Source organism: Oreochromis niloticus, linkage group LG18 (assembly GCF_001858045.2).
Source record: "Oreochromis niloticus isolate F11D_XX linkage group LG18, O_niloticus_UMD_NMBU, whole genome shotgun sequence".
NCBI lineage: Eukaryota > Metazoa > Chordata > Actinopteri > Cichliformes > Cichlidae > Oreochromis > Oreochromis niloticus.
The window spans coordinates 10652831-10678934 of record NC_031982.2 but is presented as its reverse complement, the minus strand read 5'-3'; the positions used below and the strand labels follow the sequence as shown (position 1 = coordinate 10678934).

Here is a 26104-nt window from a genome sequence, read left to right as displayed (position 1 = left end):
CTTTCAGTGCTAGTAAAATTTTAACTGTGGTCACACGTTCATTTACAGGCATTGAAATACTTGTTTATCTGTGTTTGTCTGTAACATTACTGTGGTTTCACATGAAATAATTTCACTGATAAACGTGCACCGTTTACCTCCACAGGGAACAGGAGCTGCCAGCTTTGATGAATTTGGAAACTCAAAGTACCAGAACAGGAGAACCATGAGCAGCTCTGACCGGGCCATGCTGAACGCCTTCAAAGAGATCAGCACCATGGCGGATCGCATCAACCTGCCGAGGAACATCGTAGTAAGTAACAATAAATAATATGTAAAAATATTTTCTGCTGTGGCCTAACAGTCGCACTGAGAGCAGAGAAAGTTGCTCAGCACAGATAACCCCATCTGCTTTTAGTCATCATTGTGAACAGGTGACAGACTGTGAAATAGAAAGTGAATCTAATGAGTGAATCTAATGTTAAAAGTTAACAGACTGCTAATGGAGAGCAGCAAAAAACAAAACCCCCGCTTGTGTGCAAAAAACTGGTTTTGTTTTTGTTTCCTTTGTTCTTTTTATCAAAGTTCTTGTTGTTGTTTTTCACACTGAAGTCTCAGATGAAGCTGTCACGCAGTTTTCCTTGTGAGGATATTCTCTGGTCGTGGGCTATGGTCGTGTTCCTAAGCATTAATTCAGACATTAATTCAGATATGATCATATCATTTTCATTCAAAATTAAGCAAAATGGTGTCATAAAAGAGTCAAAAATATAGGCTCAGAGCAACTTTGTTACACTGAAATGAAATGACTTCCCTGTTTTAAGGTCATGTAAAGACAAACATCACACTGTTAACATGCAGTTAAATTCTAACAGAAGCATAAAATCCATGACACTGAATTTAAAGTGTAAATAACGTTTTTTTCCCCTCAGGACAGAACAAACAACTTATTTAAGCAGGTTTATGAACAGAAGAGCCTGAAGGGCCGAGCCAATGATGCCATCGCGTCAGCCTGTCTCTACATCGCCTGCAGACAAGAGGGTGTGCCGCGAACCTTTAAAGGTCAGAATAAATTTGTCTTGTGTGGTTTTGAGTAATTTACTATCTTTGTTTAAATGATTATATATAACTATGTGCTGTGTTTAGGACAAAATGTATTCACATAAAGAACTCATGTGTTTTCTTTTTGCTCTCTCACTCACATTTTCATGGAATAAGCCAACACAAGACTGCAAGTGTTTGTTATTCATGTTAAACATGTGGTGCCATTAGTAAATGTTATTTACAGGAATAGTCAGGAGGCAGAAGTGTAGGATGGGCTTAAGGATAAAACCTTCAAAAAAAATGTAATTTCAGTCCATCCAGCCACCCCTAAAAATCTCCTTTCCTCTGCAGAGATCTGCGCTGTGTCCCGGATCTCAAAGAAAGAGATCGGTAGGTGCTTCAAGCTGATCCTGAAGGCACTGGAGACCAGCGTAGACCTCATCACCACGGGAGACTTCATGTCCCGCTTCTGCTCCAACCTTGGCTTACCCAAACAGGTGCAAATGGCAGCCACCTTCATCGCCAGGAAGGCTGTGGAGCTCGACTTGGTGCCTGGCAGGAGCCCCATCTCTGTAGCTGCAGCTGCCATCTACATGGCTTCCCAAGCTTCTGCAGAGAAGAAGACCCAGAAAGGTAAGTGATGATGGACTGGAGTTAGACAACAGGTAGACTTTTCACGCCATTTTTAAGTCTTGATCCACGCCTCGTTTCCTTATATTTTGCTTCCAAGGAGAAAGACTTTCTTGTGTGGTCTTGAGCAATAGGTCTCCAGACTTTCTGAAGGCCTTTCAATGTTCTTTTTTGGGCATTGGCTGCTTTTTAACTCTTCGGTCCAGACCTTGTATCATTTTTGGAGAAAGAAACAGTTTTAAGTTGCTTTTTTCTGCACACTGTTAGTAGCAGCTTGTCACAAAAGCCCCTCTTTTTTCATATGTACAATGCTCGTTTCTGTTCAAAGTCAGAACTTTTAACTGCTTTAAAAACGCTGATCACAGGTTTTAGTCCACGTGCGAAACGACCAGTCAACCTAATTCCAGGCCGCTCGGCCATAAACCATTGTTATGAAGCTCCTGGTGCAGTTTTTGTACTGATGTTAATGTCAGCAGTGTTAAATCTCTGTATTTACTGTCAAGAAAGCTGTTAAGATAAATGCACTGGCGTCATTCCTCATATACTTATAGTAATGGCTGAATTGTCTCTCATGCTCTTCCACAGAAATCGGAGACATCGCCGGTGTTGCAGATGTAACGATCAGACAGTCATATCGACTCATCTACCCACGGGCTGCAGAGCTTTTCCCCCCAGACTTCAAATTTGACACACCTGTTGATAAACTGCCCCAACTGTGAAGAATACTTCTCTCGTACAGCACAAAAAATTTCTGCTGTACCTACAAGATCATCATTATTATTGCTGTTTTTTTTTTTTTTTAATGATGCGTGTTGGATTTGGATTTCTTGTCCTGCCTTAGATGACACCAAAGTCTGACAGGTGCAGCAGACATACATTCCAGTGCTTAAATAAACAGCTTGCAGACTGCACTTGCAGTATTTCATTTGAGTGTATATACTGTATAATGTATATATGTCCAAGTGGGAAGTGTAACCGATACTTGCAATTTTAGGCTGATTTCATACTGTACACAAAAAAAACTTGTTTTTTTGTAGAAAATTGCCAGTTTCTATTTTGTTAGTGTGTTTGAATTGTTCTGGGTAATTTAAATAAAAATAAAAGTTCTCTTTAAACCAGGTCAGCGCTTGGATAAAACTAAACTTTCTGTGTATGTGGAGATGACCTCAAACTTCCAGAGGTGATGGGTCAGAAAGTACGAAAACCCAGAAACAAAGTCACTGTTACAAATGTTTAATTTGTGCATTCATGATGGGCAACAAACAATGACTGCAACAATGCCTTTGATTTTCTTTGTTTTTTTTTTTTTACACCGGAGGATGAAGAGCAACTGCTGTGAGTACTTTGTGTACCATCCATAAAGTTCATCTGTTCTGGCAACAACATGCACAAGCAAAAGAATAATAATAAAAAAACAAAACACTTTGTACAATCTATTTTCATTAAGAAACGTTGATAATTAAAAACTATTGATAAAATTAGTGCTTTCAGCTTAATTGTGTACATACAGTATGTATATATATTTATATAAAATATACCCTGCCCTCCCCCTGTAGTGATTCATAAACAGGTCTGCAACATTTGAGTCAGTTTATACAGAACAGCCACACTGACAGAGTGCTGTGCCCCCTATGTCAGCTACAACATGTAACCTGAACAACAGGAAGCTTTCAAATGGCTTCTGGATGGAGACCTGAAGTTACTATGAGCTTTGTAGCCTCTCATTTCCAAAGCAACAGCTGAGGACACCGACTTCTGCACAAAACCACCTCATTAAATCTGCCTTTATGTAAACTTTCAGTCTGTCAGATTGTTTAAACTACAGAGAGCCGTTCCTCTGCTACTCCCGAGGAGGACAGGATGAGTTTGGTTTCGGTAGCTGTAACTGGGCGAGACGCTTTAGTGTCTTTACTGAGGTAAGAGAGAAAAAAAAAAAAAGTCCAACACACAAGGTTGTTCTGTAAGGACATAAAGGAATCAAAACAAAAACAGAGGTCATATAAAGTTATGGTTTGATCGGGATGCTCGACTGGATACTGTATCAACTCCACAGCTGGTCACTAAAAGCAGCAGAGCCACTAGAGGGCACCAGACAGAAGATAATTTTAGTGTTTTTCATCATTTTTTTCCCCCAGCCAAAGGGCATTTTAATGAACTCGGCTCAAAATAAACAGTAATTCATTTACCAGTTTGGGTGGTGTGTAAGACATGGAAGCTTCAGGTGGACACGCTGGGAGGAAAAGGAGGTAAACTGGACTGTAGACAAAGACTGGACCGCTAGACCCAAAAGAATATGTAGTGAATCCTCTTACTTGGTTTTCAAGTCAAGAAGCAGTAGTAGTAGTAGTCGTCAAGATGTTTTGTTGTTGTTGACTATTCAGTGACGATGCTTTAAGCACTTCAAATTCAATGAGCGCCACTTTCAGATGCGATTGCTGCAGGACTTTACAGTGAGATAAGCTACGGCGAGGGCTTCGAGACTAACGAAAATAAACCAAAACAAAACAATAAAATATACGACTGAATATAATCTGTACAGATCAAAAAAATTGAAAACAGTGACTCTAAATAGCACGATTGTGATGTTGCCGTTTTCTCAGAGTTCATGTGGAAAACATTCTCAGTGGTCAGACAACGGACACGATGGCAGTCTGTACAGGAGGACATCCCTCCTCCTTCACTCTCCAACTACAAAATTCATTCTTTTTTTTCCTCTCCTTTAAAAAAAAAAAAAAAAAAAAAGTTCTTCATGTAGATGTAAAAAAGAAAAAAAAGAAAGAAAAAGAAGTAGTTAAGTGTGGGTCCTCAGGAGGCATCTGGACTTTCTTCTCAATGGCACACAGTTCTGCCTGAAAGCTCCTCCCCAAACATGAGGGGCAGGGAAGAGTTTGTCTGTTCTTGTTTAAGGATTTAAAAAACAAACAAACAAAAAAAACGGGATCTACAGTCATTGCTGTGCTTGCTGGTTCACAGTGTGTGTGTGTGAGTGTGAGTGTGTTTGGAAGGGATTCAGGCGAAGCTAACACCAGTCAGCGATGTAGTCAAAGTCAGAGAACAGGTTCTGCTCCTCGGAGTTCAGCACTCGGGGTTCCCTGGGCGGGGTTAAGATTGGAGCCTCTGAGGTAAATTCATCGTCGAAGTTGCTGACGTCGTTGTTGCCCTGGATGGTCGGGACGAACGGCGGCTTCACCTTCTTGGCCAAAAGTGCGGCCCAATCGATGGTCTATCAATAAAGACAGAAAGAGTGAGTGGGTAACAGCAGCGTTCTTTTCTTTGATTACCACAGTGATAACTTTCTCTTTGCCTCTTACCCTGAAGAAGAGATGTTTCTTAACCTCCTCTGCATCCTTTTCTCCTGCTCCCAGCCGTCTTTCTGGGCTCCTCCTCAAAAGCTGAGCACAAAGACAGAAGATATAATGTTAAAGTTTACTCCCAGGAGCACGAAGAGACCATTTCTTGTCTGTCTACACACCCTCCTCATGATGGAGATGGCCTCAGTTGAGAGGAAGCGTGGATAGCGGACTTCATCGTTGACAATACTGTCAAATACCTCCTCTTCATCGTCGCCGGGGAAGGGTGACTGAAAGAGAGACGTGCCAAGGAAAGAAAAAGAAAAACAACTTATGTAAGGAACATATTCAAGAAATAAATGATTGATCCTTGACGAAACACGGGCTCACCTCTCCAACCAGCATCTCAAAGATGAGGACGCCCAGGCCCCACCAGTCCACTGCACGGGTGTACGACGTTTCAGTTAAAACCTCCGGAGCTAAAAACTCCGGTGTGCCACAAAACGTGCTGGTGCGATCCCTGAAACCCATTCCTGAAGGCAGCACAGTGCACGTCCATCACTCCAAAACAAATCTATACATGTACCTCCAACAACTGATGGAGCAAGTTCATAACTCTTGTCTGAAGATCTTACAGCACAGGAGTGAACAATCTACCGCAGGGTTATGCTTTCAATAACTCTCAAAGTTTCAATTTGACATCATCATCCATTTACCTTCTTTGCAAAGCCCAAAGTCAGCAATCTTTACATAGCCCTCTGTATCCAGGAGCAGGTTATCTAGCTTCAAATCTCTGAAAATTGCAACGAGAGCAAAAATAACTTTTGGGACCCTGACGCTTTGAATTGAAATATTACTTTAAATTTCTCAGACCTTACCTGTACACAATCTTATGGTCATGTAAAAACTGTAATCCCAAAACAACGCAGGCTGCATAAAACCTGCAAAAAGGCACAAAAAAAAAAAACACAGGAGATTTAGACGACGTGCCGCTGTGAGAGTTTGTGCTCCTGCCCGCACGTTAACAAGACACTCACACAGCCCTGGGCTCAGAGAAAACATCAGCGTGGATGTGCATCATCAGGTCGCCTCCCGCCGCGTACTCCATCACAAAGCAAACGTGCTCCTGCGTCTGGAAACACGCAAACAGGTTGACCAGGAACGGGTGACGGACGCTGTTCACCGTTTCAAAGATCCTCTTCTCGCACATCAGACTGGCAAAGAGAGGAGGAAGCTCTGAGTCACCACATCACACCGAAGTGACCTGACAGTGGGGTTTTTTTGTGAGAGAGCTTTAAGTGAGTACCTGTCGACCTCATCGCGAGCCACAATGTCTCCTTTCTTTAGAGCTTTGATAGCAAACATCTCTCCAGTGCTTTTGTATTCTGCTAAAAGCACCTGTGGAGGAGATGAACACTTCAGTTTTTTGCCTGCTTGATTTGGCTACTAAAAGTTATTCAGTCCACAGAAAATTTATTGCAAACATTTTTTTTAATTGACTAAACATACTCTTAATATAGTAGCCAAAGAAATGTCAGGAATAATAAGCCAGTAACGAAGACAATGATCAGCAGCATTTTTATTCAAAGTACCTTTCCAAAGTGACCACGTCCAAGGACAGCCACGCATTTAAAGTCTTGGAGACTGAAGTGGAACGGCTCTTCTTCCCTAGAAGGAGACCAGTGCATACATCAGTGTACTCACTCCATTTCAGTGTAAAATCAACCTGCATGAAACTTTAAAGTTACAGGAAAACAAAACAAAACAAGGAAAGAGACACCAGCATGAAAATTCAGTGACATGGAGCCAAAGCCAGGGGGCAGTGTTTAACCCAGTGTAATTTGTTTTGAGTATTAAGGGCCAGTTTGATTTATTTATTTATTTTTATATTTAAGAAAAAAAATAATATTTCAGAAAATAATCTGAAATGAAGAAACCTGACTGGTTTCCTTCAAATAAAAAACAAAAACATTCATCAATTCAAAGCTTTAAAAGTAGCGTATACATGGTAAGCAGTGACCCTCCTTACCTTATCTCTGTGTCTTTCTGAATGGCTGTAAGCTCCAGGTCCGGATGCTGGAACTCATGGTGCACCACTCCATCCATATCTGGCTTCATCACTGTGCTGATTCTCTTGTTGAGGAAGTCAAATGAGGAGAGTGCATCCTGCGGAGAGGAAACAGGAGAACAGAAGGACAGAAAGAGACAGGGTAAAATATGAAAACAGTGCTGGTCACCAATTTGTTGTGTCTTTATATTTACGAGTTCAGTCTTTAGTTTTTATCTACAGGGAAACAATGTTGGAGAAACAAAGGTTTTCTATTAGAGAATCTAACTAACAGAGCATTTGCAAAACATAATTCAAAAATAATTTCTCTCAGTGCGTAACATAATCTAATAATTCCTTCCTTTTTCTTTTTTTTTTAAATTTCACTTGCTTGGCAACAACACACTTCCTTCCAGCTGACAGGAATGAGGCCCAGCATGGTGGATTTTTACCCACAGGAGATTCTCAGAGAGCTCAGCATGACTGCATCTGTGATTGTATCAGCTCGCATGCGTCTTATCACCACTTCTTGTAATTCCTTAAACAAAACCATACCTGTACTTCCTCCTTGTCAGAAACCCTGTGATGCACTTGTGGTTCTCGGATGTCATCGGGTATGGAGTAACGTTTGGGCCCAGGAGTGGGCTCTTTGTCGAAGTCCAGCTTGGTCACCAGCGGGTCGCTGTGTAAGGGACAGAAGTACAGCAGTGGTGAAAGTTTTTCTTACTGAGCAGCTGTGCCCATAGACGCCCATGTAAAAATGGCAAACGTTACAGCATTAAAAAGCATGTTTACATGTTTTGGAAACATGTTTTAATGTAATCATCCGACTGATCACATGACCTGTTGGTGTGGTACAGCCTGTCCGAGAAGTTCTGGTGAGTAAAAATCTTTGCAATGCAGCCATACACTAGCATTAGTTAATTACTTAGCACCCCACAAGAAGGCAGAGATCAAAATAAAATTGCTGATGTCACAGTGGCTATACACATCTTTTATATACAGTCTGTGGTTGCTGTATGGCTGCGTACCTGCTGGGTGTGGGTGAACCAGGCAGGCTGCTGGATCCAGTCTCAGCCGCCTGTGGGCTGAAGGAGTTTGTGCTGACAGTTGGTATGGCTCTTCTTACCAGACGGCCCCAGGTGGCGATGTTGATGTTCATCTGAGGGGCTCGCAGGAAAGTTTTACCTGACAAAGAGTAAAAGATAGGAAAAAGACTATAAGGAAAAAATGAATAATGGAAGAAGAGAATCAGGAATATGCACCAAATAAGTAAGGGACCCAAGGAAAATTACATACAGTACTTAGTAAATGTATGAACACTGGAGGATAACTGAATATATTTAAACATGCAAGCCAACCAAGAATCCATCACTGCTGCCTCAGAAATAAGAGCATGTGATGGGTTCACAGCAACGACTCACCTTGCTGTTTGGAGAAAATCTTCTTTTGTCTTTGCAACTTTGGTCGTCTCTCTATGACAGGGTTGAAAAATGTTACCTGAAAACAGAGAAATAAAAAAGTAATTTCACAAAAAAACAACCCATCTGTTTCCTGTGCATTCTTTACTCCTGTGCAAATACACATGTCTGTAGTTATGCACAAGGATAGGACACGCTGTCGCAAGACTAGAAACTAACACTAAAGTGTGCCAAATCACGAACACCCGTAACACTTTACAGATTTCTGTCAGGATTAGATCACACTGAAAAAGCTCCACATCTAATCTTGCAATCTTACAGTAAAACTTTATGATTTTTTTTTTTTAAGTTTAACGTTATGCATGAGTAATTTTACACACAACATCTTTTAAACTACACTTCTGATGCAGACACTGTTTGAGGCAAGTGACTGTCATTAGATTGTTTTTATCTGTGAGAGATTATTTAAACCCCGTCTTGCAACAAAAGCTTAACAATCACACTTAGGCTACGTCCACACGTACACGGGTATTTTTGAAAATGGAGATTTTCCGTTTTCATTTTAAAAAATAATCCCGTCCACACGTAAACGCAGAAATGAAGGAAAACGCTGCTAGGAACATGCCAAAGCAACAGGTGGCGATATATTCCTAACCGTGTAGAAATGTTGGCCAATCAGAAGTGTAGAAGCCTCGGCGGGAAATAGTAAACAAAGATGGGGCATAGAAGCAGAACCGAGTCGTATGTGTGGAGGGACAGTAACTGTGTGTGTATATGTAAGCATTTAAACACTGCAGAGAGTACAATTAACAGTATTGTAGAAATTCATTTCACCGAAACAATAACGTGGCGCACAGTGTGACGTCAAAAAAGGCGCACACCTTTGACGCTGCGTTTTCTCCGTTTTCCTCGTCCACACGTAAATGCAAAAACGGAGTTTTCGAAAATATCCACCCTGGCAGGCGTTTTTAAAAATCTCCGTTTTCAGTGACCGAAAACGCCGTTTACGTGTGGACGAAAGGTGCAAACGCACAGAAAAATCTGCATTTTCAAAAATACCCAGGTACATGTGGACGTAGCCTTAGTTTACGTCAAGTTATTTCAGAATTCAACCTTCAGGCTGCTCCAGATATCATTTTATTGGCAGTTTTTTTCTACTCCTGGATCTGTTTGATATCGAGGAGATGGGATACCCTCAATAACAGCTGACTAAGTGCAGAAGCCCCACCCACCTGCTGCTTAAACCTTCTCTTTACAAGGGGCAGGCAATCAGAAGAAAGCTGGCTTAAAGGCAGAGGAGCTAAAAACAGCTTGTTTCAGACAGTGGATGAACCCTGTAATGAAACTGCTCTATTAAAGGTGATGAAAAAACCAGAAAACAAAAAACATGGAGTTGGAAATCTCCATAATACGTTTGAAATATTCTTCTGTGGACAGACTTTACCAAGATTCCAGTCTAGGTCTTCTCAGAGTATTTATTTCTTATAATTTACAATTTTTTTCCAAGTTTAAAAGTGAGCTTTTACAAGCAAAAAGATCACCAACTGACACACTTCACCATGTTTCCAATTTTATTTACTATATTATAAGTATGTCTATCCATACATGCCCTACCAGATACTGTTTAATTGTGACCAGTCAAAGCTAATTTACTACTTAAATTACTTTTTTCAATTTTTAGATTACTAAAATATGCCAACAGTTACAACTACTTATCCCCCTTTTATGAAATTAAATGAACTGAAATGGTGTTTGTATACCTCAGCAAACAGCATTCCCTGTGGCTCCAGGTACAAACACATTCCATGACGCTGGTTGTCCAGGAAGTCCTCCAGCCGCAGAAACTTGACAGCACAGAGTGAACGCCAGTCCCGCCAGTACACAGCAATCTCCAGCTCCCGGGACTGCAGGAAAGCGCCACAGAGACGCACAGAGAGCAACGCAAAGATGTGAAACTCACCGACCGTGCTGTATAAACACAGAGTCAACAGCACAGGTGTAGTTCAAGGGTGGAAATGTGTGTGTTACCCGGTCCAGCTCCAATGTAAACTTCTGGTCCCAGGCCTGATTGCTGACTGGTTTCCAGCTTGTCTGTCCTACCACTGTGTTGTCCAGCTTCAACACTGCACTGATCTCATCTGAGGAAAAAGCACTGAGCTTTTAACAAAACCCCAATTCTATCCCAGTTGGTATTGAACAGACAGTTGCTTCACTTCACCTATATTACAGTTTCAGGTGTAATTTGCTCTGGGTCATGCCCACACTTTATGTAAACCAATCATTTGTTTGTGAATCAGCACGATATCACAGTTCATCTTTTGGTAAATATTTTGTGACCGAGCTCAGATGTACTTACTGGAGAGTTCCTCGCTCTTTGTTAAGTTCCTTGAGCTCACGCCGCGGTTTCGGTTTGCTCGGCTGATGAAGGATGAGCGGGTCTCGCTGGGGCTCCAGCCAGGCAGCGGGACAGATGCAGCTTTGGAACGACCTGGGACATTTTCCAGTAGATCCTGACAACCCATTAGCCTGACGTCTAATGTGCCTGGAGGTAAGCGAGGACAGCACACATACGTTATACAATTGCTGCACAAATTTGTTCCCACTTCAGGTTACTTCAAGTGACACCGTGTACTGGTATAATGAGCTAGCCCAGTTTACTGTCTGCTCCTAAACTGGACTATAATTTGTGCACCTCCAAATAACTGGGGGGGGGGGGGGGGGGGGGGGGGGGGGGACAAAACAAACAAAACAAACAAACAACCAGATCTGATTGGCTAATAATCCATCTTCTTTTTTTGATTCAACAGCAAAAAGTACACACTGTATTACAACCAAAAATAAAAACCAGCCCACACAGATCAGCTCAGTATACTTAAAAGTGGATAAAACTTTAAATTAAAGGGTAAAGAAACAAAAACAAAACAAAACAACAACAATAGGCCACCTTAAGAAACAGTTATATTTGCACTGTTAGCGATTAGGAACAGCTCAATAGTCCAGTTACCTGTGAGTGCTGCAGGCTTGGTCACGGTGCTGTACTGTGGGAAGATGATACTGGATCTGGGACTGAGGGCTGGTGACGACAGCAGGGACAGCTCTTCTATGATGCTGTTGCTGCGAGGATGGTTTTTAGGCAACTCAGCGAGGCGTTGCTCCAAGGAATATCGCAAAAGGTCGAGCTTTTGACTGGACTCATTGAAACGAGCCTGGGCCTGAAGGAAAGGAAGAGGAGGAGGCAGCGAATTAAGACAGATTGAAAGGAAATTATTTTACTACAGCAGTCCAGAGATCCATTTCAACTCAAGTCTAAGATTACGTGATCTCAAAAGTGATAGATTTTGACTTGTTCAGTTTTACACAGCCTACCTCTGAATGTGCCCTCTTTTCTGTGACTTTTCCAGAGCCCAGAAGTTTCATGACATTCTTGGCTCCCTCGGCTACCGCAGCCTCTATCTTGGCGTGGTGACACAGCTCCTCCACCCGCAGGTCTAAAGGGCTGATGATGGGCTTTTCTGGAGTACAAGGTCACACTTAAATCATTCACTCTGATGACATCTGATTTATAACCACTGTTTCTGTCTTACTGTTTTAATCTCCTCAGAAAAAACAAAACAAAATAAAAAAAAAAAAAAAAACAACTCTGAAGGAAGGGAAGGCTCACCCATCACATCATTGTTCTCAAAGCTCAGCTCGCTGGCCTGGCTGGCCTTGAGGATCTGCATCCTGATGAACTCAATCTTCGTCTTGCTGTCCTGAAGCATCTGCTGAGCGGCCGCTAGCAACTTACGATCCTGTGAGTAAAATTGGAAACTAAAGCATCACTGCTCATTAGGGAGGTACTTTATCTCTACATACCACTGATGACCAAATCAGAGGATTCAATAACATTTTGTCTAAATGCACCTAATCCCTCTGCACGTGTTCTGTTTTGTTGCATGTAACACAAAAAGACGCCCGTTCGTGCCATTAATTGGACTTGAAGTCCAAATGACAACATGGAAAATCTTATTCACTAAAGAAAAAAAAAAAAGAAAAAAAAAAAGTGTGCACTGCTGTGTTTGTTGAACCTTTCCTACGTGCAAACACACACTGGAGTAAGCAAACTCCACCCCAAATTCCTGTTAAGTTTAAATCCTGGTTGTTGATATCTGCGCTTGCAGGAAAGGCCTCCGTTCAGCAGGCACTTCCTCTCTGACATCAGGAGAGGACTAGTTCCAACTGGAAGGTGCCTCCGTCGGTCTGACAGGGAAAGGTCGCTTACACCCGCCTCAGCCAGACAGACAGACAATGCAAATCAATTTACAGCTCCCTTTATTGCATTACAGTTTTCAAACTACACTCACCAGAATTTCAAGTGTCCTCCACCGAAACAGTTTTATTAACAATATCCTGCAATAAAAAGCTAAATTATATCATTTCAAAGCAGAAGAGTTTTCGGTTTTTGGTGGGTGGTGATTACATGAGTAAGTCTTGTCTATGTACAGTAAAGGCAAGGGGCCTCATTCACAAACAGTTGGTACTCACAAACTCAAAGTTAAACCACATGATTCACACACAAATCTGGGATTCCTCAAAATATCCTTAACCTCAGTTGGCTTCATTACAAATGTAGAACTGCCTCAAGCAGAGTATATGAACAAAGACGCAGCTCTCTTCAATGAAAAAACAAACAAACAAAAAATGTTTTAAGTAGTCACACAGTTTACCTAAATGACATTAATATAACCACACACACTGGTTAAAAAGGTAATAACCTATCATCACACTAGATTTCAGCATTTTTGCAGTTATTCCCAGTGGGCCACTCATCTTGGATGGACAGATCAGGTGGTCCTTGGTCTCCACCTGCTACAGGACACTACCACCTTTATATTTCTAACACAGTCGCTCCTGAGAACTCTGCTCTTTCAAGCTTCAAACTCAACACACTTTTGTTTCAGTTTCTTCAGCTGTAAATTATTTTCTTCTTTAGAGTCCAAGCGTCACTCTTACAGCAGTTCCACCACTCTTTGCATGGTACACCTCTAGGCAAACGCGTCTCCTTAGAGAAACCAGGGAGTGGCAGTACGCTAGCGCAAACTCACTTACATACACATGGTGACAAAATGGGTCGGTGTGCATGTTTCATGAAACCAAAGGCACCATGTCTGTTTTTGTTAAGGAAATAAAACCCAAATTAACAAAAAAAAAAAAAAAATGTTAGAAATAATGTTGTTACAGTGCCGCTAATCTTCCTTCGACTCTGCTTAAAACCTCTTTGGGGTTTGCCAATGATTCCAATTCAGCGCAGCAGAAACCCTGAGTGGAGATGACACCCCAGAAACCCCAGACTACACCAAACCATCTACTACACACCGGCTTGAATTACTACTGACGGATACAAGGGCCGAGCTGAACATGAGAGGCTCTCGGCTGTTATTACCGGTCTTCGTGACTTAACGCACACCTCCCAACTAAATTATAGTCCTCCCTGACACTGTGGATTCGAGGACACACAAGGACCACAAGAGCTTTGTGAACAAACAGCGGTGCATATGACACACAGTATGTGTCAGCGCCTTCTCCAGTTTCCTCCTCCCCTACAGTGAAGCTATAAAAGCAAACCTGCCATGCAGCCTGGTATTCATAATGGCAACAGGCCAGCCAGCTCCAGTTAACATGCGATTATGCTCACAGCACCTTTCGGCAAAGACTTTACCTTAAGTAGTCTAAGCACTTGTGATTATGAGTCTGGAAACTCTGACAACCTGTGGTACAAAAATTACACTAAGTAGTGTTTTGGAAAAAGGTCAAATCAGATACTCAGATTAACCAGCAAGCCTCATTATTTGTTCATAATGACTTTTAATTAAGCAAGATTTGTACTTGCAGGATCAAGGATTTTTTTAATAGTAGTGAGCCCCTTAAGTAAATTCATTCATCACTGTGATGAAGCATGCTAAAGTCCTGGTAAGGCAGACACACTTTGTGCTGTCATTTTCTGAGTAAATACACAATTACATGTAGATATGTGAAAACTTAACAGATCAGTGATGCTCACAAATTTCACAGGAAAATTGGTCCTACTGTTATCATGGCAGTGAGCCACTTGGTGGTGGTGGGAAAGCAATCTACGGAAATGCTGACAGTTCATAAGAAGACGGCTATAATGCTGAATCTGTACTGTTGCATTTTATTCATTTTCCAAAGTAGTAAAGATATGTCACCTTTTTTAAACTGTAAAAAAAAAAAAAAAAAAAAAAAAAAAAAATCACAATCATTTGCCATCCAAATCACCTGGACTGAGATGACAAAAAAAAACACTCATACTGTGGTTACAGGTGGTGTTTTTGCTTACTTGCTTTCTTTAAGCTTCCAGGAGCAGAACATTTGGTTTTTAGTTGTTGAATTTAAATGAGGTTCAGGCTAAACCCACACAGCTCAAAACGGCACTATACCGACTGGTTTGAAGTGTGCCCGTTGACTGTATAAACACACAATATGTTTACTTTAAGGTAATAATGTTACAACCCAGCAACATCATCGTTTGTACACAACTGTGGCTAATATTTTGTGTCTAGATCTCAGCATTGTTATTTTTACTGAACAAAGACTAAAACAGAAGAAGCAGTCAGCTATGTAGAAGTGAATCTATTCATTAAATAAAGTATCATCAGAATGTGTCTGACGTGAAGCAAAGCAAGCCTGAATCTCTGGGTAACCCTTTGCCTACCTTGGAGGACCCGTTGGAGTACATCTGAATCATGTTCTCAGCGCCCTGTTTGACTTTTAGCTCAATGTCAACCTGCCGTTTTAAGGCTGCCAGTCGGTTGCTGCTGGTGCACATTCTTGCTTCGCTGTTAGGGGTACCTGGTGTTAAAGGGCATTCTGGGTAAAGGAAGAGAAAAGAAGAAAAAAAAAAAGTTAGCATCTTATGGCCATCTGGAAACAATTGTAGACGTGACATCAAGCATGTTACGTTTGGCACAAATATACACAGGCTACAAAAATTAACTGAGCATGTGTGCGCCATTTTTTACTAAGCTAAACAATCCTGCAGCGCTGCAAAATGATTGATAAACTTTACTTATAAAGCGTGTCCGGTTGCAACTTCAGTGGACACTTTACATGCTCAGAAGGGTGTGCTGTTTATGACTTGATGAGGTTTGTTAGCACAATTCTCCATTTGACTCAGCACAAAAACTACTACAGAAGTCAACAACATTAGGATTAAGAAATCTATTGTCAACTAAGCTTTGTTTTTGCTCAGAACGGAAATCCTTCAAATGTGAAGCCACAACTATTCAGTCTGAGTTTGGCTTTAATGCTTTGGTATTCAGGAGTTGTAATATGAAAGGCTGTCATTTCTGATCTCAGCTCATTGACTCTCTCCTGAAGTCTGCGCTGTTCCAATAGTACAGGGAAACCCCTGCGGCCATCTCTATTCTACGCAATTTAAAAAACAACAACAACAACAACAACAAAACAACACACAAGTGTGAACATGCAGATGATTGCCAGTACTAGTGCCTATACTGTTTATGCAAAGACAAAGTAAACCCAAAAAAGGTACATGCAACAGAATACCAACTCTTAAAAATGATCTATGTCCAGATCCCACAGGCTACAAAGACTAAACACTAATCTGTCCATACATCTGTAGGTATTTAATTGTTTTCCTTTTACACATAAATGCACACAGACCAACACACACAGATACTTAAACCCACTATTGTCTACTCTCAGAGATGGACCACAGTTCTGGTGGATAGGTTCACCGTTTTGTTGTGTTTTTTTGGTCAAGTCTGAACTTGAAAGGTGCAGGAAAAAAAAAAAAAGAAAAGAAAAAAGAAAGAAAGAAAAAAACCCTCCCCAAGCTGATCATTGCAGCTGAAAGCAGAGCAGAACATTCACTCTCTCTCACACACACACACACACACACACACACACACACACACACACACACACACACACACACACACACACGGGTGAGGTGGGCAAAAAAACCTGCCCGACTTCTCCTGACTTGACTTGCAAGTTGAGTTTCAGAGGCTATGTTGTCATAAAGCTAGCTGTCTTAGAAAAGAGTCAGAGCATTCTTTAAGTGAGCCCACATCTGAAGCATTAACCCTTCCAATCTGTGCCAAGGTCCTTTAACATAGTACTCTTCATTATGTATTTAACTTCTAGCCTTTAAGCTCAGCTCTGTTTTTTAGTGAGTTTTCCAAATCCAAAGACACATGACATAACCAAAGACCAACAGTTCACTGAAGGTGTCAAGACCCAAAATAACACTGGCAAAGAAACGGCGCTGTACTCTGAGACACAGCCAGATGCAGATAACAATAACCAGCAGGCAGGTCTGTGATTCATTCTGTCCGAATGCTTCATCAAAACACCCTCTAACGATTCCTTTGAGCACCTGCGGGATACGGGCAAAAAGGAAGTACCTTATTCTTTGAACTAAAAGTCTAAATGATTCATCTAATGAAACTTAATAAGCTGAGAGAGCGCTTCACTGCTGAGTTTTCTGTTAATGTGGAGGAGGGGAGGATGCTAGTCCTTCCAGGGTAACGCTTTGATATGGTGACACACTTGAAGAGGTAGGGCTAGACAAGAAAAACAGAGTATTTGCAGAAAAGCCTGTGGAGCAAGGTGAGAATTTTAGAGGTGCTCGGGGCAAAACTGTCACAGGACATCTATTTAAAAAGACACATGCAGAAGTGCTGCTTGTGTCATCTAGTACATGCCTGGGGCTTTCCTCTTTGCTTGGGGGTGCGGTTTGGCTGAGGTCGCATCGAGCCAAGAATTTAAGGACTACACCCCCCGCCTCTTCCAAGAGTGATCCAGTCCCTGCTGGGCCGTAGGACAAGATAGCTGCAGGGCTGATGTCACTGCTGGACAATTGACAAGGGGAACCCTCCCTCAGATTAACCCCATCTGCATCTGATGAGAAGGCAATGAGACATGCTTACACAGTCTAAACTAGTACATCGTGAGTGGGAACCCTAAACCTGTGTGTGATTAGCGGTAGGCAAACAGATTGGGACTTAACAACAGACGATCTTGGGGTTATTTTTCTTTATGAATGAGATCATATGTGACAGAGAGACCTGACTGGTGTCCCTTCATCAGAGCTGCTGCTCACACAGAGCGCCTGAGTGCGAGTCAGTCCATTTCTGGCCTCTTCAGCTGAGTGGCGGAGAATAACCAGAGCCCCCTCAACTTTCTCCTGGAACAGAAACACATTCTGGGCTGTTCGCAGAGACAGAGCAACTCCTTCCTGCTAATTCAGGAAACAAGAGCTGAACATATTTCAAGAAGCTGTCTCATGTCTAAGGAGCTGAACTGCGCTCAGTCCCTCTTGGCCATTTTTGCGATGGCCAGCGACATTCCACTGGCCTCACGTCACTTAAAAAGAAAGCCCTTGTTCACCAGATAGGTCGCAGAGTCAGGCTAAATTTGTTTTCACTTAAGATAACCATTTACCAAGACAACTTCCCTTCCCTCCTCCAGCAAACAAACGCACACACACACACATCCCTCCTCATCAACTTCCTATTGTCAAATGAGCCGGGACAATGTGACGGCGACAGGCAGACAAATACCATTCCTACTCTTCCTGAATTCGCGCAGACATTTGCCACCAACAGCTACCCTAAAAGGCAGCTACTGTAACAATAAGCGCACTGAATGCACAGATGCTGCTGCGGTCCACTCTCTCCAAATTCCACTGTTGTCAACAAATGCAAAGGAGCAGGCTTTCAACAGCCTCGGAGAGGAACAATCGACAGCTCATTGTAACTGCCACGGGAATGTGGAATGCAACAATGTCAGCCTCTGGAGAGTGAGTCACCTCCAAACACTGAATGTGCTCTGTGTGTGTGTTTACATAGGTGCTCGTCTAACACAACAGAGACAAATTTATTTGATGCTGTGCATTTACAGCTAAACCACAAGACTGCTACACAGACATTAACTGGAAGAGTGGTCAGTTGCCTTATGTGACCTGGATAAACTTATAGCTGAGAATGAATTTGTCTTTAAAAAACACTGGCTGCACACAAGAATGCCAGCGTATGATCATGACTGCAAACAAGACGACAATAAATGTGAACACATTAAGATATAAAGAAACAGCTTCATAATAAGACTTTAATATAGAAAAATATGTGTCCAAGACCATGACTCCTGGACTGTGCTGTCATTTGCAACAAGCCAATTAGGACTGGAGCTATAGTTTAATTTCATCAGTTCTTCATCTGTTAATTATTCAGCGAGTTTTCTGTCATATAAGACAATTAAACAAACACTGTGTGTATATGAAAAACTGTGTATGTGAAGCTTAAAGTAAACTAAACGTCAGGTATTTGGTTCTAAATAGAGGCTGTCCATCTGATGGTGGAGACACATGGGTGGGGTGTATTGATTTGGTTACAGTTTTTACCAAAGCTTAAATTAGAGTTTCAGCCCTGTAAACCTGATGTAGGCAGCTTTTGTAATTATGAAGTTATGACAGACTTCCAAGACTTTTAACATGGAAAATATTCATCGTATGAAGGCTAACCTTTGCATGGCATTATTACATTTACTTAAGTGGCTGTACAAAAACTTAAGAGGGAACATTATTTTTCTGATGGTTAATTATTTGACTACTTATATTAAACCCTTCCTACTTTGGTACCATCTATTGAATCTGACCCTGCTCTCCTTTAGTGCTTGTGTAATTACCTAGCACTTCTTCGGGGTCTTTTACCACAATGTGGGCGTTAAGTTCTTGTAGCTCCTGATGAAGCTCCTCGACCTTCTTGTTAGATTTTTTCAGCATGTTGTCAACGTAAGCCAGGCTCTTCTTATCTGTGGTGACCTGAGAGGCGGAAAAATGAGAGGAGACCACTTAAAGCCTTGAAAAGCATCTCCATTAACTTAATCATAAATGTGATGTTATTAGACATGGGAGAGATAGAGAAAACTGCACAATATATTTAGATTTAGATATTTTGAGGGAAACAGAGGATACTTTAAAATTATATCTCTGACATTACCTTTCGCAGGTTCTCTGCACCCTCTTTGATCTTTAGTTCTTTACGGATCTCACGGCGGATCTGCTCCTTGATCTCATCCAGCTTTTGTTGGACCATGGTGTCCGACAGGTCCAGGTTGTGTCCCAGACCGAGGCGCTCTGCCACCTGTTGGCCCCGGGCATCCCCCTGGAGGAGGAGGAGGAACAAAAAAGAGCAGATAAGGCAAAGATGTGGAATGTAATTAAGAGTAGTTCAGCAAGGGAGGAGAAGAAGAAGAGAAAAGGGATGGTAGGGGGGAAAAAAAGAGGAGGAAAGGACAAGCAGAGGTCAGTCACGTACTGTGCACACTGGCATTTTAAACTAGCATTTAATCAACAGGTTTTATCAATGTTAAACTATGAAGGAGAGAACAAAACTGCACCGCATTAAAGTGCAGAATTGCAAAACGGCTGAAGCTGTTGCTTCATAACATGCGTGCATTTCCATCTCGTCAAACAGAAAGGAGGAGCTAAAAACAGTTTCGTCCCAGCAGTTAGAGTTTCTCACAATCACAAACAAAGTTCAGGTGAAATCTGAGGCCCTGAACGCAAATATTCACCAAATCCGATAGTCACAGAATTATTCCTGGCTCAGAATGGTTCTTTGTGTGGTGACTACACATGTAAAAATGACTGATGAGCAGACAGAAGGGATTTGTATTTTATTTTAAATACAAATAGCCAATAAACACCTGGTAGATTTAATGCATCGGAAGGTGGTAATGCACCTTAATGTTGGTCAGCAAACAGCATTTAACAGCAAAAGCAGAAGAACTGTCCCCCAACAGAGACCTCAGAGTGATGAAAGGCTTGAGACATGCTGAGATTAGATGGTACTGTACAAACAAGAGAAACATGCACAGCCAGAGAGGATGGCTTTCAGAAGCTCTTGGAATTCTTTTTAATAATAAACGAAAATCAGGTCCAGTAGGAAATGCACCAGGTAAAGCCAGCAGGTCACATGACACAACTATGTACAGTCAGCGGTCTGCTTTGTTTTCCTGTTATTTTTGGCTCTTTGATAAAAGATAATACATCTTATGCTTGACATCCCACTTCAAATGTTTTCTTCTTCTAATTTTAGGATTTTTCTTTTTTTTGTCAACTTTATGATTTTATAGCGAGATATAGCAATCATTCATAGCTTTTAATGCACACATCAACAAATAAAGATCCTTAAAAAGAACTGGAAGAAGTCCACTTGCAGAGTGAAGCATATTTCACCCTTCACCTCTGTTCAGCGAGAAAGCACACGAGCCAGTTTCTTTTTCTTTAACTGACTATTTCAGTCAGACATCACAGCACAGGCGTTAACTTTTAAGATTAAGGCGATTTGAATCGGACAACATTACAATTAAGCAATCCACCTGCTTGCTGAAGCTTTTAATATTTATTGATTACCAACAAAGCTCTGGAGCCCAAAGAGGTGTTTTACCGGACACATAAATTTATATGATCTGATCACCAAGAGATTGCCAGTCTTTTTTATATTAAAGCTACTCTCAACTGCTCTCTTATTCACAAGAGGTCACCGCAGCGAGTAGCCCCGCATGTTTGATTTGACAAGTTTTTATACCAGATGCCTTTCCTGAAGCAACCCCATAGGGATGTGTGTGTTTTCCCAGGATGAAGCTGGGGATCTTTTGCTTGTGTAATACAGAAAACCACAATACTGACCCCCCCAAACACTAAAGAGTCCCCCCCCCCCCCTCTATATTATAAAATTACTATTTGAAATGAACGTGTCACATCAACTACACTGAAAATATCCATTAACAAAACACAGAGTTCAGAAATTCGGCGCAGGCAGCCCATTCATGGTGTTCTGGCATCACTCCAGCATAGTGGTGTGTTTTGAACTTGAGCTAGCCGCTGTGCGTGTTGTTTTCCCTGCTGCTGTCAGTCACCAATGACCTGCATCCTTAAAACCATCACCTTAACTAAAGAGGGATTAGAAGTCGCTTCCTGAACACTTCAGCTCTGGAAGGTCATAGTACAGCATGATGATCCACTAGTATGTGAGCATCTAAGGTCTGATTATCAATATATTACATTTTATTATAAAGTCATTCAAGCAAAAGTTATTTGGCTTGAAAAATATCTCCTGATTTTAAATATGAAGTTGTCAGCATGACCTTTTAATTGTGCTCCATGGCAACAATGAATGACCGGCATTTCATTTTAACAATTAATCAAAGCAGCCAAATTGCAATAAACAAAATATTAGCCAGGCCTTTGCTTTATTATTCCAAGAATGATTTTTTGGGGAAAAATAATAAAATAATAATAAACAACAGATTCAACATGAGATAAACTCACTGCCTCGTCTTGAAAGCCCCTGGGCTGTAAGCAGAAGGACATTAACTTACTCTATTCAAGAAAACAAAGAATGATTTGTCATAATCTCTGTTGCCTTCAACCCATCAGTACGAAATTTGCACACTCATAACTGTAGTTTTAATCAGAAATCTTCAGTTTCAAGGTTTACTACTCTTTAAACTTGCTAATGAGAGGATGCTGAAAGGATCATTCTGTCTTACCACAACTTCATCGTTTTCAGCCAATTCCATCTCTAGATCCATTGAACAAACCAGTCCACGCATGTTCTGCTGACCAGCCACGATCATCTCATCAACTCCAGTGGATTTCTGTTGTCTAATAAAGCTAATAGTATCCTCTCCCATGGAGGTGAGACGAGCGTAACCAACCGAGGCTCTGCCCAAAGCCACAATCATTCACTCCACTACGATCCGATTTTCTCCAGCTTTTTTCCTTCCCTTCTTCACACTTTCTTTCTCCTACAGACTATTGACATCAGCAGAGAAGATAAACCGTCTGAGCAGCGATGGCCAAATCCCTCTTAGCTTCTCACTCTGTGAGGTCAGAGCAGCCCAGAATGGGACCTAATCTGACTCCATGCAGAGGGCTGTGGCTAAAATTAACCCATGTTAAAAAAACAACACTGGCTGTCTACGGCAGAACAGAAAGCAGTGTGTCTGCCATAGACAGCCAGTGTGTGTGTGTGTGTGTGTGTGTGTGTGTGTGTGTGTGTGTGTCGCTGATGGTGGAGAAAGAAATTCTCAAACAAGACTATGGTATATTGTCCTTTATCCAAGCTGCATTTCTGGTTTTCCACCTCTCTTCACAGTTACTTCCTTTCCAAGGATTGAACCCCTGTTTCACATTAAAAGCTATTTCTAGGCCCATCACCATGTACCTTAATTGATCGTTACACAAGGTACATCAGGAGCTAACCACATGCTGTTACCTGGACCAAACCCTGAATCGAGTCCCCGGCATATGACTGACAGATTAATATTAAGGAAAAGGCATCACACTTGGTAAGATGACGGCTTTCCATCAGCTTATTCCTTCCCTTCCCCCATCCCGGCCTTTCTTCTATAAGTACTGTCTTTAGAGGAAACTATACTTTGCACGTATCCTGGTTGACTCATAGGTAAAACGGAGGTCACAGCTGGGAGGGGGGTGGGGGAGTCCTCTTCTTAAGCTGGCTGCTCTGCAAAACTTGTTTGCACTGTAGCTGCATCTGCCCAATGTGGAATGACGATAGCAGGAGGACACCAGAAGAGGCCTATTTTACTGTACAACAATGCAAGGAAATCCATGAAAGGCCAATCAGATAAGGCAGAAATTAATCAGCTAGAAGACCCCGCGGGGCCTGTGTTTTAATTTTGAGATCAAATAAAAGAAAAAGACCAAACTCTCCTCTCACTGCAATACCTCACTGACTTGCTCCTTTACCTGTAACTGCTCTTATCATCTCTTGACGCTAGAACGTATCACCCCGTCAGGGGGAGTGACGTCACACCGGGAACTCAAGACTTATTAGCTTCAAAGACAAGCGGAGCAGGAATTGTAAGCAAATGTCTCCACTCACGCTACAATACATACAGTTTATGATAAATGGAGGGAACTTGCCAGTGTGGCTCTGCTGGCTGCACTGTGAAACATCCAAAGCTTCACAACAAATGTAAACAGTACCGAAAACCTTGTGGATACATATTTTGGTTGATGTTACAAAAACAGTCCTGCTGGGAACCACTTAATGCGTGTCTAAGGAAAAGCACACAAAAAAGGTGCCATATTCTTAAATGGGTAGGGCAAGGGTTACCTACAAATGTTGACCTTTGTTAATGAGCTGCTTTAGAGCTCCGGGACATGAGAGGCAACTGAGGTAAAAGCAAACATTTGGTCTGAACCTCAGGTAGAAGTAGAAGTCTAACAACAAGAGCTCCACTCACACAAAAGGACAATGCAAAGGCTGAGCCCACTATCGAAGTCTGTGCTAAAAAAGTCAAGCCCTTGCCATTTCTGTGCAAGGGCTAATCGCGGCCTACAACCCGACACCCGGTCTATCTTACCCCCACAGCTGGCTGCAGAGCACTGGCCACAGCCCTGTACTCTGAGCTGTGGCCAAAAATAGCAACACAAGCTAATAAAGATAGCTCTTACAAGTGCAACCTTCACGCAAGCCGTCTACATATCCCACGGCAAGTCAAACGGCAGGGAACGCCTCACATGTCACGTCACAGCAGCTAAAGGTCACTTCTGAGCTCCTCAGGCAGTAGGTGTCCAAAAAACCTGAATGAGAGGTAAACCACTTTCCTGCACCTGTCACCCTGCTGCGTGCATGTGGTTTGACTCCAAATTCCCAGAAGCAGGTGTTTAAATTTAGCAGAATGCCAAAGATAAAATTAAAAACTACATGTAGCTTTTAACAGGATAAAGACCCCAGCACCAGAGACACCAACACGTCCTACTGTTATTTATTCATACACACAAATTTGACACTGCCTGCCTGTTACATTATGCTGACTGTTGTTTTTATCATTCACCATCACCCACACACGACCATAAATGCGCAGTGTCAGATTTCACTCCAGATTATATTGCTAACCTTTGAGAAAGTAAAAGTGGTAAATCTTTTTATAATTTAACCGGTGTAACGGTTCTGAAACAGAGACCGAAATTATGATCCAAATGTCCACGATTCTCTTACCGTGATGGAGTTGTTAAAAGTCTGGTTGAAGTATTAATACATCATCTAGTTTTAGTCATTACGATTAAGGTTTTGCTTTTTGTTATTCATTAGTTCTAAAGAAAAACAAAAGGTATAAACCAAATTATGGTTACACTCTTTTAACTATACAATTCAACCAGTCCTCAAAGTAAGATTAGTCTTATGTGAGCTTAATCTAACTTGCATACATGTCTGTCCTTACACAACATGTACAGCATTCAAACACTAAAGATGGCTGCTCCCAGGCAATCCTGTTTAAATATAATAAGTATAAACAAGTATAGATTCTGTGTTGTATAATCTACCTAGATCATGTGTCATGTATAATTTAAGATGCACAAATTAAACACCTCATCAATCTGAGTCATCCATACATGACAAATACAGCATTAGGTCCCCGCACCTGTGGAGGTGAGGCACCTTTCAAGTTGAACACGAGTTTTGGGGGTCACGCATAAAGCAGTGCCATCGGATAACGAGCTGTATGGATGAGCTGTTGCACAACTCAACAGTGTTTCTGATATAAAGATGCACTTGGAGGAGGAGGAGGGGGTGGGGTGACGTCACTCGAGTGAAACTGTATTAATCAGTGAGTCATAACTGTTCACACCGAACAAAAAAAAAGGAGAGCGTAACACTGACTTCCAGCCTCTCTTTTAAAAACAGAAACTAGCATTGCTGTTGCAGTTGGCACTAAGCTGGCTGCTGTGGTGTCGCTGCTTATACGTTCAACCAGTTTATAACGAGCTTGGAAAAGAAAACTCCAAGCAAACCACTTAAATAAAGCATTTTCTTTACAAAGACGACATTTTTTCTTTTGGTTTGTCTAGTTTTACCACATTTTCTGCACACTGCCAGTATCTAAACACACGGCGGCAACGTTTATTTTCCAAAAAAAGTAACGCAGGTTAACTTTAACGTTAGACCTGTACGTTTACGTTAAACAGCCACTATTTAACAGCTTTTACGGTTACGCAAACGCTAAACCTCGTTTACTACAACAGGGGTCGTTACGTTAATTAACACGGCGGCTTTCGCACAAAATTCCCGGTTTTAAAGTTAGTTTGGATAATTGTGTGCCAGGCCTCAATCCATGGATAATTCCCAGTCAGCCTTCTGGGACCTAGCAGAGGCCCTGCAGTCCTCTACCATACTACTAACTCACAGCAAGCCTCGTTTTAAAGCGTTTTAATTGTTAGCCAACTTCTAACTGCACCTCTGGAGCAAGTTTGGGCACTTTTCGCAACAGTTGTCAACTTTTCCTACCTGCACGGAGTCGGCGGCCATCTTGGTTTTCGCCTTTGAATCAAATCCTACAGGGAGAGCGGAGGGAGGGGTGGTGGGACTCCAAAAACAAGCCTTGTTTTAAGTTTCCCTCTCTGACGACAAAAAAACTTCACTATTTTGACCAAACCATCGGTCATCTCGGGTACACGGAGTTTCCCATGCCGTCTTCACACTTCTCTGACGCGCTCGCACAGTCCTAGCGGAGTCCAGGAGGGTGGACTGGCGCTCATAAATAAAAAGCTGAAGCATAAATCTGTCCCAGTGCAGCTGGAGAAAGAGGCGGTGGTTATAATAGAAGAGTCCGCCCAGAGGAGCTGCAGCACT

The 26104-nt window shown here is 41.8% G+C and overlaps 2 protein-coding genes across 4 annotated transcripts in view; one reads left to right on the top strand and one right to left on the bottom strand.

The window, feature by feature from the left end:
- The window catches only part of gtf2b (general transcription factor IIB), a 14730-nt gene extending 11641 nt beyond the window's left edge, over positions 1 to 3089 (top strand). For both annotated transcript variants that reach the window (XM_019348123.2, XM_003437787.5), the window contains exons 4-7: positions 146 to 292; positions 912 to 1041; positions 1375 to 1656; positions 2239 to 3089. In XM_019348123.2, coding sequence (XP_019203668.1) covers positions 146 to 292; positions 912 to 1041; positions 1375 to 1656; positions 2239 to 2372 — 693 coding nt within the window. In that variant the 3' untranslated portion in view covers positions 2373 to 3089. The remainder of the gene's footprint in view (positions 1 to 145; positions 293 to 911; positions 1042 to 1374; positions 1657 to 2238) is intronic.
- pkn2a (protein kinase N2a) lies at positions 2428 to 26104 on the bottom strand. Of its 2 annotated transcripts, none has more exons than XM_019348122.2 (23): positions 25760 to 26104; positions 19436 to 19600; positions 19122 to 19257; positions 15124 to 15278; positions 12073 to 12202; positions 11778 to 11923; positions 11416 to 11623; positions 10768 to 10953; positions 10440 to 10549; positions 10172 to 10315; positions 8415 to 8490; positions 8022 to 8178; positions 7546 to 7672; positions 6973 to 7109; positions 6536 to 6611; positions 6250 to 6341; positions 5981 to 6157; positions 5822 to 5884; positions 5660 to 5736; positions 5334 to 5476; positions 5126 to 5233; positions 4965 to 5045; positions 2428 to 4876 (listed from the first exon to the last, which is right to left on the bottom strand). In XM_019348122.2, the coding sequence occupies exons 1-23, from the start codon at positions 25778 to 25780 to the stop codon at positions 4673 to 4675; spliced, it is 2919 nt and encodes a 972-aa protein (XP_019203667.1). In that variant the 5' UTR covers positions 25781 to 26104; the 3' UTR covers positions 2428 to 4672. The 2 variants fall into 2 exon arrangements, with proteins under 2 accessions (XP_019203667.1, XP_025755938.1); XM_025900153.1 differs by lacking the exon at positions 25760 to 26104 and adding an exon at positions 21993 to 22144.